Source organism: Daucus carota, chromosome 7, assembly GCF_001625215.2.
Source record: "Daucus carota subsp. sativus chromosome 7, DH1 v3.0, whole genome shotgun sequence".
In the NCBI taxonomy this organism is placed as follows: Eukaryota; Viridiplantae; Streptophyta; class Magnoliopsida; order Apiales; family Apiaceae; genus Daucus; species Daucus carota.
Window position 1 is genome coordinate 35,499,079 of NC_030387.2, and position 13,279 is coordinate 35,512,357.

General features: G+C 31.7%; 2 protein-coding genes across 2 annotated transcripts; one reads left to right on the forward strand and one right to left on the reverse strand.

Moving 5' to 3' along the window:
- Positions 1-3: 3 nt before the first annotated feature.
- On the reverse strand, positions 4-4,869 carry LOC108196383 (serine/threonine-protein kinase SRK2E). The gene is made up of 10 exons (XM_017363646.2): positions 4,725-4,869; positions 4,484-4,654; positions 3,846-3,920; positions 3,469-3,570; positions 3,324-3,377; positions 3,105-3,197; positions 2,788-2,880; positions 1,771-1,875; positions 1,559-1,657; positions 4-719 (listed from the first exon to the last, which is right to left on the reverse strand). Exons 2-10 carry the CDS (start codon positions 4,652-4,654, stop codon positions 450-452), a joined length of 1,062 nt encoding a protein of 353 aa, XP_017219135.1. The 5' UTR covers positions 4,725-4,869; the 3' UTR covers positions 4-449.
- A 4,395-nt stretch (positions 4,870-9,264) lies between these two features.
- Positions 9,265-10,691, forward strand: LOC108194969 (myb family transcription factor EFM). The gene is made up of 5 exons (XM_017361903.1): positions 9,265-9,457; positions 9,559-9,788; positions 10,014-10,332; positions 10,448-10,524; positions 10,614-10,691. Exons 1-5 carry the CDS (start codon positions 9,265-9,267, stop codon positions 10,689-10,691), a joined length of 897 nt encoding a protein of 298 aa, XP_017217392.1.
- Positions 10,692-13,279: the final 2,588 nt, after the last annotated feature.

Consider the following 13,279-nt stretch of genomic DNA (forward strand, 5'->3'; position numbering starts at 1 on the left):
ATATTTGCAAACATTGACAAATTCTCCCACAGTGCAACAAAACATAATACAAAGGTGATCTTTTTATATACACCAACAGGGGAAGGAAGCATAAATATAACAGGGAACAGACCTCTGATACAAAACTGATACAAAGAGGGAGGTTACAAAGATAAGTGTACATTGTTGCAAGAAGCACGACTTGAGCACCCTGAAACTGTAACTTTAAAGTTCATCACCCATCAGCCAACAACCCCATTAAAGCAATGAAGTTTGACATTCTTCCCTACAACAGGGTGTCTAAGGGTGCAGATTATGCACGTCCACGATCTACTCCTATGCTAATATATCTAACATAATTCATCACATATCCATCTGTAGCTAGATTTCTGATATTATGCCGCATGATTTTTTCTTGGTTGCTACGTTCCCTTTGTTTCTTTTTCCATTTTTACCGGTCCGAAATGTATTCAAAGTGCATATATGATTTCTCCACTGCTATCAATATCAAGGCTATCAGGATCAGAGTCCAAGTCATCCAGGTAATCGTCCATTTCCATGTCATACAAGCCAGGTGGTGGTACGGTTGCCTCGGAGATTATCTGCATGATCACATCAATGCTCTGCATGGGTTGCTCAGGCTCCTCAAACTGGTCACTTATCATCTTCTCATCCATCAGATCTGCAGGAAGGTTCTTTAAAAACCACTCATGGTTCCTGATTTCAGGCATGCTTATTCTCTGCACTCGTAAGAGCAAAACATATTAGATTAGCATATCACTAGAGCTAGAAGGCTACATTAACTACAGAGTATACCAACCTAAACTAAGCTAAAAACTTCGTCTGTGACTATACTTCGTTAAATCTGGAAGGTATTACCAAACTAAAAGACTTCTAAAATCTGCCACAAGACTTATCCAATCTTCCAATATGAATTCCTACTTGCATCCAGTACCTAGTCTATAGTATCCCATATTTTAAGAGGTTAATTATACGGACAAAATATACCAACCACCAAGTACCTTGTACTGTAGTTTAAAGAAGTCATGTCTCATGGACAGAAAACCAATCCGTTTAGTACTATTTCTAGAGAAGACAACACTTTTCCCAAATCAGTTCCATCAGCAAATATTCTTATGGGCAGACAGTCTAATAGGGAAGCACTTCATCAACAATGTTTATAGAGTGGAGAAATTAAATCCATTGAGATATGACTGAGGCCAGGAACACTAATAAGTAATAGGCATAAGTCAGATATTTTTGCACACCATTCAACGGACTGTAACTAGATTAATGTAAAACAAAAGGTAAAGTGGAAGGACCCCATAAATGTACCTCTTGTAATTAAAATATCCAAATTAGGGATGCTATCTCAGAATCCGGACCTTTTTAAGTGCTAGAACAAAAGTATTGCACTCTTCAAAGTCAGATAGTGAAACAGCATATATGAGACGAAGAACAATAGTGAACTTGTAGCTTGGTATTGTGGCTTCTTCTTTTAGAAGTGACCACTTATTCTAGCAGTTACAAACATCAAGGTCATTTGTATACCAACAATAGAACAGTTTGTTAAACTAACCATAGCAGGGTCTGCAACAAAGATTCTGGAAATCAGGTGACGACACTCGGGCGATATTTCAATGTTCTCTGGAATGCAGTACTGGACATTCAAAATTCGCTGCAGAAGTTGAAGTAAAACTCTATCAAAATATAACAAATATGGACAAGAGCACTTAACTAAAAGTACGCTTGAGTCTCAAGAGACCAAAGTCATAAAGTCCTATGAAATACCTGTATTGTCTTTCGAAAGTCTTTTGGTTCATCGGGGTCCTCAAATGGATAGGCCCCGACCAGCATAACATACAATGTCACCCCACAGGACCATACATCAGCAATCTGGAATTTAAGAAGTGTCTAGATTAAAGATCATTATGCACTGAGCGTCATAAGAAAATCTATTAGCACAATGAGGACTACTTGCATACACAGACTAGGAAAGTTAGACTAATACGGTTAAAACAATTGGTTAATTTTAATGTGAACCGAGATGTATTTAGATTGTCTGCCTTGGATGTAAAATTCAGAACAGAGAGAAGAGTGCAGTCAGCGCCAACCCAACAAATCTAACTTACCCCTGTCCGTCACTCCTCTTTTCTTTTCTTCCGAATACCCAGACAAGTTCTTGAAAATGTAACTTCCGGATGATGAGAAACCATATGGAGATAATTCAAGTAAAAAATTTTAACACTTTAAAAAGCTCCTGTCAAAGCTATTACTTGCATCAAAATTCCTAAACTACACACAACTGAAGAAAAATCACAAACCTTGGTTATTCCATGGAGAGAAAAGAATGAAGAGCTAGCTGTATTTCATTAAAACTACTTGCAGCATCTTGGGGATGTGGAAACTGTAAACCTTCTAGTCAATGATTATTCTTGATTAGGACTGTCCTCCTGACTTTTAAGATCCCGTCTCAAAACTTACCTTTCAGTGTGTATGCAACTCACTGAAGCACACAACGACTCACTCACTTTAACGCACCCTTTCGGAGAAAGTGAGTCAGATACCATTGTGTGCTAGTACAGGCAGTTAAAAAAAATTATTATTATTTTTTATTATCCAATTGGTTTCACTTCATCTTGGGTATTAATCAAGTCAAAATTTAAGCAACTTAAAAAATTATTAATCTTTGCGTCGACCAGTCCAAGACCCTTCTAATACTTGATTAAGTTACATTATCAAGTTCTCAGCACCATGTCCTAGAATTACAAGAATGTTTGAATCTAATAATTCATGTAAAGTTTGTACCTTGCCATCATATTCCTGTCTAAGTAATACTTCAGGAGCAATATATGCAGGTGTTCCCACTGTTGATTTAGGTTGTGAGTGCAGCACAGAAGACTGAAAAGTAACATAAGCAATAAGGACTATGTATTCCATATATTGTACTGTAAAGAGGCATAAGTTGACATAAACTGAAGATCATCAAAAACAATTTCATGGAAGTTTTAAGTGGGATGAACCCTCTCAATATCTTGCCTAACAGGTTTACAAGCCAGTAACATATGCTCAAGAATCAAGTTCACATTAAACCAAACAAAATGAAAGATGAGTACAAAAGCTACCTTGGAATACCCAAAATCGCATATCTTAAGTCGTGGAGCCACACTTCCATCCAACAATGTGTTCTCAAGCTTCAAGTCTCGATGACATATTTGCTTCAATAAAAAAGTTCCATCACATACAAATCAAATTCACTAAATGGTTTCATATTTTGCATAATTAGGAATATAAGAAAAGATTAACAGACAGAAAAAACTTAAGCAGGCAGAAGATCTATATACCATAGCATGACAATAGCTGACTCCAGAGATAAGTTGTTGAAAGAAAAAGCGAGCCTGCAAGTTCAAGCCATTTAACAGTCTAAAGGAATAATTACTAAAATAGAGCAAAACAAGGTATGCCAATAACAGTTAATGTGATGAAAACCTCGTCCTCCCTAAATCGACCAGCATTGCAGATTCTCTCAAAAAGCTCTCCTCCAGATGCATACTCCATGACAATAGCCAAATGAGTAGGTGTCAATATGACCTACAACACACAAGCAGAAGAATAAATACTCTGGAGCTATGAAAATATTAATCAAATGTTAGTGCCATAGCTATTGATACGAATAAAAGAAACACTGTTATAGCTATTTCCATTTGCAAGTACTCTACAAGGATAGACTGATACATATTTTGAACACTGTAAAGTATGAAGCTGAATAATTTGTTCCAGCTAGCAACTATAGCTATCTTTCAACATCCACCTCCACATCCTTATTTAAAGGTGGAATCTTTAAAGCTTAAAATACCAAATCATACCTCTTTAAACCTAACAATGTTCGGATGCCTGAGAGACCTATGATTGATGATTTCCCTTTGAACATTTTCATCTATCTGCAACAATCACAAACGCATAAACCAATCAAGAAAAAAAAAAAAGAAGAAGAAAAAACCACCCCAGCTATACAAATATTTCCTGTGCTTCCGCAGAACAGCAAAATTTCCAAGCCTCTCCAGTGGAAACACTTAACATGATACTACAAAGTAAACTAACTCTCACTAAAATGAATATATTTCCTGTATGGCAGCTACTTCTGTAAATTAGTTAGCAATTCTCTCCACAAATAACAACACATGATCGAAGAATTCCACCTAAAGACGCATTTGTAGAAACCTATATCAATTTCAAACACAAGTCCTCACGAAAAGAAACATCTAGAAAAACCCAACTTTCCAAAAACTAAACAAGCTCATATTCAACACACTTTCCCCAAAAGCCCCAAACTTTCCAAAAATAAACCAACATTAATCCACCCACATGCCTTACCAACTTAACCTCTCCATAAATACCCAAATAAAACCTTCCAAAATAGTAAATTTCACAAATAAATACCTAACAATCAAACAAATTCAATTAAGTCACTTACAAATTAACAAATATATTAAAAATTAAATACCTTATCGCCTCGTTCGATGTACTTCACAGCAACTAACTCCTTGGTTTGTTTATCTCTCATGAGCCTCGCAATCCCGAAATTACCCGACCCGATATCTTTAACCAAGTCGTATCTATCACTGTCGTGCATAATCGGCATATCCATACCCGCTGCTGCCGGAGCCCGATCCATCTACACAATCAAATCACATTAAACAGACATATACACACGCCTATACATACAGACGCTACCTCAATCCTACCTGATCAGAGTCGGTTGATTTTCTCTCAGTAGAACCCCTTTTTAGAGAGAGAAAGAGGGTGTTTTATGCGTTGAGGTCGGCGATTAATATCTTTGAATCTGTTGCTGTCTGAGAGTTATGTATTGTACAATTGCATTGGATAATACAAAGAGAAAATCAAGAGAGAGAAAGAGAGGAGAGAGAAGCAGTGATGGTGACAGGGCAACACAGTGGGTGGAAGGTGCGTGGAATCTCGAACGACGTCGTTTGCGTGGGTTTGGATGAGCTTTCCGACGTCGTTTTGGATGGCTTCCTGATAGGCGACAATTTTTGTTGTTCTTTTTATTGTCTTTTTGTGAGAGTTGTTTTTGTGGTGTTAGTTTAGCTGGGAAGTGACCAATTTATCCTTTTCCTGGTTTTTCTAGAGCGTTATCCAGATCAAATTCAAGATATTTTTTCATTTTTCTTTAACTCTTAAAAGAAATTATCTACAATTTTAAAACATTTTTTGATGTATTAATGCTTCATTTAATATTTCTACATAAAAGGAAGTACTTCGCGTTTCTCTAAAAATTACTCTCCTTACTCGCTGAATCTTAGGATTATTATAAAATGTTTGATGAGCAGTTGTAGAATATCTTGAAACTAGTGGAAATATTGGCAAGTCAATTTGGGATAAAATATTGGCAAAGGAAAATCAAGTTGAGAGACAAAAGCATTGGGAACTAAGGAAGAGTTCAACAAGTTCCAAGCAATTACAGGCTTATCATAAACTATAAGAACTGTATTAACAAAAGGTAAAGAGCGTCGATCCGACTGATATTTGATTTGAAAATTCAAAATATTGAATTTATCAAATTTGATTATAGAATTTAGATTTGGATTTAATTTCTAAAACCGAAACTGTCTGAATTTAATATACCTAAACCAATTTCGAGTTATAAGTCATTGTGAATATTTGGTAGGGTTACTTCTAAGCTTAAAAGATGTAGAAGCCTATTTCCACTTAATTTAGATGAGTTTGACTATTTTCGAGAAGTACTTAATTGAAGTAAAAGAAGTCGATGAGGATAAAAAAAAAACTAGCAAACTGAGAGGGAGTTTGGCCGCGTTTAAAAGCCTGGTTTATGAGTTTATAAGTTGGAAAAGCTTATTTATACAGTTTGTGTATAAAATCAAGAAGTTTTCTTGAGCATAACATTTTATATTTCATGACTTCTATTTCTTTCTGAGACATATTAATCACTTATAAGTCTTAATTTGCTTGTACATTTATCTCATTTCCTCACCTTTAAGTAATAAACACTTATGGGGTGTATTCGATTGGGATATTAACGGATTGTTTTTAGTCCACGGATTTTAACGGATTGTATGTGATTTTGATTTTATGCGAATTCTTTATAAAATGTCGCAGGTTGATAGGATTTAAACACAGTGTTTCGAAATCCCATTGATTTTGGTGGGATTCCAAAAAAACTTAAAATACATCGAAGAATGCCACAAAACCAATCATTTTATGAAATCCAAAAAAATTCATCAGCATTAATTAAATACCGTCAGATTTTAATGGATTTTAAACAATTCCAATTGAATACCATCGGATTTTAAAATCTCAATTGAATACCACCAGATTTTGTAGTATAATTTAAAATCTCAACTGAATATCTCAAAATTTTAATGAATTTCAAACAATCCCAATCGAATATCATCGGATTTCATGAATGAAAAAAAATGTTTTTAAAATTTCAATCAAATACACCTCTCTTATTTTAAACTCACACAAACAGCATTTTAGCGTTTTTTTTGCACAACTTCTTGCAACATATACAATTTCAATATAAGACTAGTTTTGAGAGTGTACAAGAATCTTCTTTCTTAATATCTATATTCTACTTATAATTTCTAATTTAATTTGAGTATAGAAAATTTATGAAAAACGGTTGTTTAATTCAAGAGATGTTGACTACTTTGAAAACCATAAATTTTCTGCAAATCCAATCACCGTCTTTCTCTTCCATACAGGTAAAACAAACCAGTTTTAAATTAGAGTAGTGCTACATGCACAAAATTAGGTACATAATTTTACACAAAATGACATGGCAATCTAGGTGGGGAGTTTTAATTGGTACTATTAATACATGTGCATGGGGCCATTCCAATCACAGGTTAACACATACTCATTCTGTGAATATTTCTGTACCCAATTCTTTGCATGTAGCATTTTTCTTTAAATTAATATGTTGCGTGTGCCGAAGAGCATATACTTTTGCAGCTTACATTACTACTGCACATCTGCATGCATTCAATTCTCTTAAACTGTTAGGAATCAGATTAACATTTCCCCCCACAGAAGAGAAAAAAATAAAATTTATGGTGTTACGACTATGAAAATTAAAATCAATAGTCTGGCATTGGAGTAACATATATAGTTGTTTCTTCAAAAGTCGAGGCCAGTCAATTTCCTTCAGAACCTTGTTGCTTGTTGTGCTTAATATGACTCCAAACTGCTGAAGATTTCCCAAGCCTGGCATATCTTCCATAGAAATGCCCTCGTCAGTATCATTTCCTCGGAGAAAAAAAATGACTCTAGTTTCCAGTGCAGATAGAGTCGGGTGGACCCAGCATTGCGAAACTATCTGGCTGAATTACTAAATGAGTTTGTCTGGTGTGTATCTGTGTGTCCATGTGTGGTGATTGTATATACAGGGATCCATTATTAAGATATAAGAGTCAATCAAAATATTCTAAAAATATAAAATTTCGCGTCGATTGATACCTACACACTAGAAAAATGATTAAAAAATATTCTACTAATTTTATAAAATTTTATTCAATCAATCTCCCTTAATTATATATATTGAACGTCTGAATTATTTTTATTTACTCTTATTTCAAGTATTTTTTATTAAATTTAATTTTATTCTGCCAATCTATTTCTTATGTTATAGTGCCGATTATGTGAAAAAACAACCACATGTTGCATTGGACATTATAAAAAAAAGAAGCAAAAGTGAAGGACATAATTCATAAAATTACATTACATGATAAACTAAAATAAATTTGTGTCAGTTAGAGAGTTGATAATTATGGGAGTATATTTTAAAAAATGTTAATTTAAAATTTGATCTTGTGAAATGATTTTTTTTTTAATTATAAGTAAAATTTTATAGGAGTACATGTTAGTGGATATACATTTTAGAAATATAAAACAATTGTTAATGCTAATTTATGTTCAATTAATAACCTATGGTGTCATTTATTTTGAATTGTATCTTATACTTATGAAAAGTTCTACAATAATAATTACAATTATGATTATAATTTTCTTTCCAAAAAATAATAAAAATTATGATTATAATTTACATATTTTATATTTATAGTGTAGTTATTATCTATTTTGTAGTTGTGATTTTCAGTTTCCAATTAAATACAACAAGATGTAATCGGAGAGAATTAATGAAACTGAATCTTTTGTGGATAATATTTTTATATCTAAAAGTTCTGAATTTTTATTAAATTTTATACTTCTATATTTTTTCCTTTATTCTGGTCCAAGTCTCAATATCTATTTTTTATCTTATAAAAAAAATATAAAATTGTTCAATCAAAATATTTTTGGGATCAATTTATAGTCGCAAATCTTCACAATAATTCTCTAAAGCTTCCGCATATATATCTAATCCTAGGTTGTCTATACAAAGAAATTGATGCATGACTATTATGCAAATATAATGAGGTGAAGACAACGAGTTCACAAGAGCAAGTCGGAGAATCCATTCTCCAATTGCCCACGTTTGCGTTCAACTTTTCCGGTGTACCCATGTTAATTCAATTTTTCCATAACTGTCCATGTATTGTACTGTAAGTTTAAAATAAATAAAATACTCGGACCCACAACTTTTTCTTATACATAAATATATAATGTCTTGCTCATGCACTACGGACAAAATGCACACAAATCACCAAAATTTTATACAATTTATATATATGCTCAAATTAAATTAAAATCTTTTAGTTTTTAGTATATTTATAGTACTATTATAAGGTATTATATATTATATATTAATAAATATTATATAAAAATAACATGATCTGTTTATTTTTGAAGATCTTATAAGTTATATAAAATATTTTAAATACTATTATTTTGAAAAGATATCGACAAATTAGTTATTGTAAGTATCGGATCCATACACAATCCAGAGCAATCTTGTTCTTTTCAATTAAATTCCGCACACAGTATCTGTACACAGTTTTAAAAAATATCCGTAAACCGCTTCCATAATACAATTGTACACCGGTTTTAAACTATAAGATCTCTTCATATTATAAAAAAACATAAATGCATTACAAATCATGCTTCATTTTGATAGAAGATCATAAATATATCTTGCATATCTGTAGTTAAATTATAATATCTCGTATTAATTTTTCGAATTACAGATATGTTTTCATAACTAACTAGTTACAAATCATAGTATATATATCTCTCTATACTCTGTCATTTTATTCATATTCTGAGTGTGCTCAAATAATATATTTGCAGAGAGAGACTAGCAATATGGACATCGATCTTAATTCGAGTTTGCTTTACTTGAATGTCTCCGATCTTATGGCTCATATTGCAGTGATCGATAATACTTCAGAGAAGGTTGAGAAACTCAACGATTATGTTAAGGAATTAAATGCTGAGATGATAAGGATCAAAGAATCAAACTGCCATTCCCCTCTATGCATCCTCATTTTAACTGAAGGTATAACTTGTTTTTATTAATTATTCTTTTATTTATACACCAAATTACGCATTTATATATTTATTTTGTGATTTAATTAATTTATATGATTATATATTCAGCAATCCAAAAATTGGAGAAAGAGATTCAGCACTACTACAAAGATATGAAGGATAATAGAGAAATAGAAGGACGTGTGACATTGGAAAATGGTAATCCTAAGGGAGCAGAAATGCCGGGAAAGTCAAGTGATGCTAACAAAGGGAATTCGATGAGTTCTATTCAACTTGGAGGAAAGAGTATTGCATATGATACAACTAAACAAACTGATGCAGTGCACGACAACTCATCGGTAACGTTTTCTTTTACTATTTTTGGGATATTTTTCCTTTACTAAATGTAAACGGTGTCTTATTATTCATTTATTTATTTTATGTGAATATTTTTTTCATTAATATAATAATTTCTTACACAAAAAATTATAAATATTGTCTCTTATTAATAACTATGGATTTTATATTTATTTTTTTCACAACAAGGTGAACTAGACTATTTTTGTGTTTATTTTGATCATCAGGGGTCGATGCGAGAAATTGCTGGGTCATATGAAAATCCAAGAACCCAGAATAATGTGAACATTAACCAGAGCGGAAGTGCTGTTATACATTATCAGGGAGAATCACGTGTGATCATAAGAGAAACCTCCAATTTTAATAATGTTCAGCATTCTTCTATCGCAATGGTTGGTTTGAACTTCAGTGGGAACTATGTTACACATGTAAATCATCATCCGCCAGCTTCCATGATGGACCCACAAAAGAAACCAAGACTTCGCTGGACACATGATTTGCATCGTGAATTTATGCGAGCAGTAGATGAACTTGGAGGTCCAAATGGTAACAAAATTATTCTATATGTTTGTTTTTATTATAAAATATTTTTTTCTCTATTTTAATCAGTTTTAGTTACGAATTTATCATTGAATCTTATTTTATAATCTTTGTATTACAGTTGCGACACCAAAAAAGATTATTGCGAAGATCCCAATGCACAACCTGACCACTGATGAAGTTAAAAGTCATTTACAAGTAAGTAAAGTCCTCATACTTAAATTGAGTTCACAATTTTATTATATACTATTTCACTAGTAATTTGGTTTTTATTATTAAATATACAGAAGTGCCGGCAACATGCTCGGAAAAGTAACTTAGCTGCACAGACTACTTCAGCTGCCCTTCCTCACAATCCTCATTAAATTGTTGAGATCGTGAAGCAAATATGTCATCGAGCTTTACATAAAGTACCTTGATCATGTACAAGAAGGTGAAAAGTACATGTAATGAAGGTTTTGAAAGTAGTTATATACTTTGAATGTTGTTTTTATCATGTTTGTTTGGATTAGTAAGAACTTATGTGCTTTGATTACAAATGCATGGATTTTGCAGATTGAAGCATTACTAATATTGAACAAAAATTATGAGTTATCCTAATAGTAGTTCGGTCTTTTGAATTTGTAGTAGATTTGTCGAATGTAAACCAATATATTTTGAACTTCTTTTGATCAATGACATTAAGCAAAGTTTTTCAAGTTTAGATGAATAATTGAAACAGAAGGAACAATATATTCAAAATTAATATTTTATTAATTAATTCACTATTGTTGTAACAATGTCAAATAAAATATTAGCTACAAGTTTGCTTGAGAGAGAAATGCACAAGTAAAATTACAAGCTTAGTTTACAAGTGATGTGAGATTTTTTTTAGTATACTTAAGTGACATCAATCTTAATTCACATGATGTTACCACCTACAAGTTTTTCTAAAATGCAACTAAGTTATGAGTAAGTGCTATTAAAGCATCCTAGATATACTTTTTACTTATTTAGACGATCTTCCAGATGTTAATATATCATTTTTTTGAACTATATATTATTATTCTTAATATTTCACGCTTTTGTCTGGTGCACTCCTAGTTGTTGTCATAATCTTTATAGGTCTGCAAATTATAGTTCACATGTGACTTATACTTTTAAAACATGTTACTTGAAAATTTCTTCATAGTTTGAGTGTTAATCTATGGCCCTGTTTGGAAGTTAGAGGTTTGGGGCAAAATTAGAGGTTTGAGGTGGTTTAGAGGTTTGACCACTAGAATCCGCTAAAATTGGTGTTTGGTAGTTAGCGGATTGAAATAGAGGTTTGGATCCAAAAAGCTAATTTTGAAAAAGTTACTTTGAGGAGCTTTTTGGGTTAGCGGTTTGGGTTTGTGTCACAAAAAGCTCATCAAACAGCTATTTACCAAACAGTTTTACAATAAACCGCTAATACAATCCGCTAGTCAAAACATATATTTCAATCAGCTAGTCAAAACATCTAATTCAATCCGCTAACAGTTAACCGCTAATTCCCAAACAGGGCCTATAATAGTATTTACAACTTCTATTACGGTGATAATAAAATCTTGCACACATATTTTATTGTTGTACCTTTAATTGAATGATGTTAAGCTCATACAAACCATGTTGGCATTCTTTATGCTTCATTCTGTCACAATTTTCACAAAATATTAAATGATGCAGTACTTTGTATTGTCAACAAACTTTTTGTCATATTCGAATTGCACCAAATTTTATGACATTTTTATGTCAATTATTGTAATATCTTGAAACTCTTGCTATCATTTATCGTGACAGTATTTTTATATACTCTTCATTCTTCCTCGTAGTCGGTGGCCAAATGACTTGTGACAAAAACTATCGTATACCTATCAAATAATAATTTTAACAAATTATAAATCTACTTACTCATACTTAAACTAACATAACATAAGATAGAGTACGAATACATAATTAAATTATTACTGATAAAAGTATATTAATACTTTAATGAATATATAAGAAAATCTTCAAAATTGATTAGAATTCTCTAATTAAGATTCATAATTGTGTTTTCTCCTCAGTTTATAGGTTGTTCAGGTGAATTTTGCATGTTGGGCCATCTTTGGATTAAAGAAAATTCTTTAAACTTTATATGGGCCCATAAAATCATCAAACTCTAATGTGTGAAACTCTGGATATGGTCCAAACAATATAGTATTACGTGTAGTCTAATAAATTCGAATTTCCATCAAAATTTGAGTCCAATTAAGATTTTTATCTTCTAATGCATATATATATATATATATATATATATATATATATATATATATATATATATATATATATATATATATATATAACTCCATCGATATGCAGTACAATTTGTAATTAAGATATGCTCATCATTATTATAATATTCTATACATGCTACATGCCACTTAAAATTAATGTTATAATTTTATGATAAATTTAAATCTTTTAAATTACTTAAAATATTTTTTACATGATAATTTCTAAACTTATATGATATCAAAAACATTTACTCTATAATCTATTCAATTTAACACTGAAATAGATAATTTATTACCGAACAACAATAATATTAAGAATCAAATATAATTATATAAAATTATTGAGTAAATAATATCATAATCAACCCATCACTTTGTAATTATAGATTAGCATTTTAAATAGCTTTCTAAATATGGACCATCATGATGGGACGTGTCTATTATCATACAAGATCTTACTCATAAAATGATGTGCAATAGAAACTTATTAATTTGTGTTCTTATTATTTAGGTCATGTGGATGAGCGTAAGACCTCCTTTTCCCTGCTTAGAAGGTTCCGCGATGTTCTTGTAATAAAAAAGAGTATTGAAATTAGAGTTGAGTAAAAAACCGATTTGAAATCAAAATCCATAAAATCGGAGAAAATTAGTATGAATATAATCGTTTTGAAATCAAA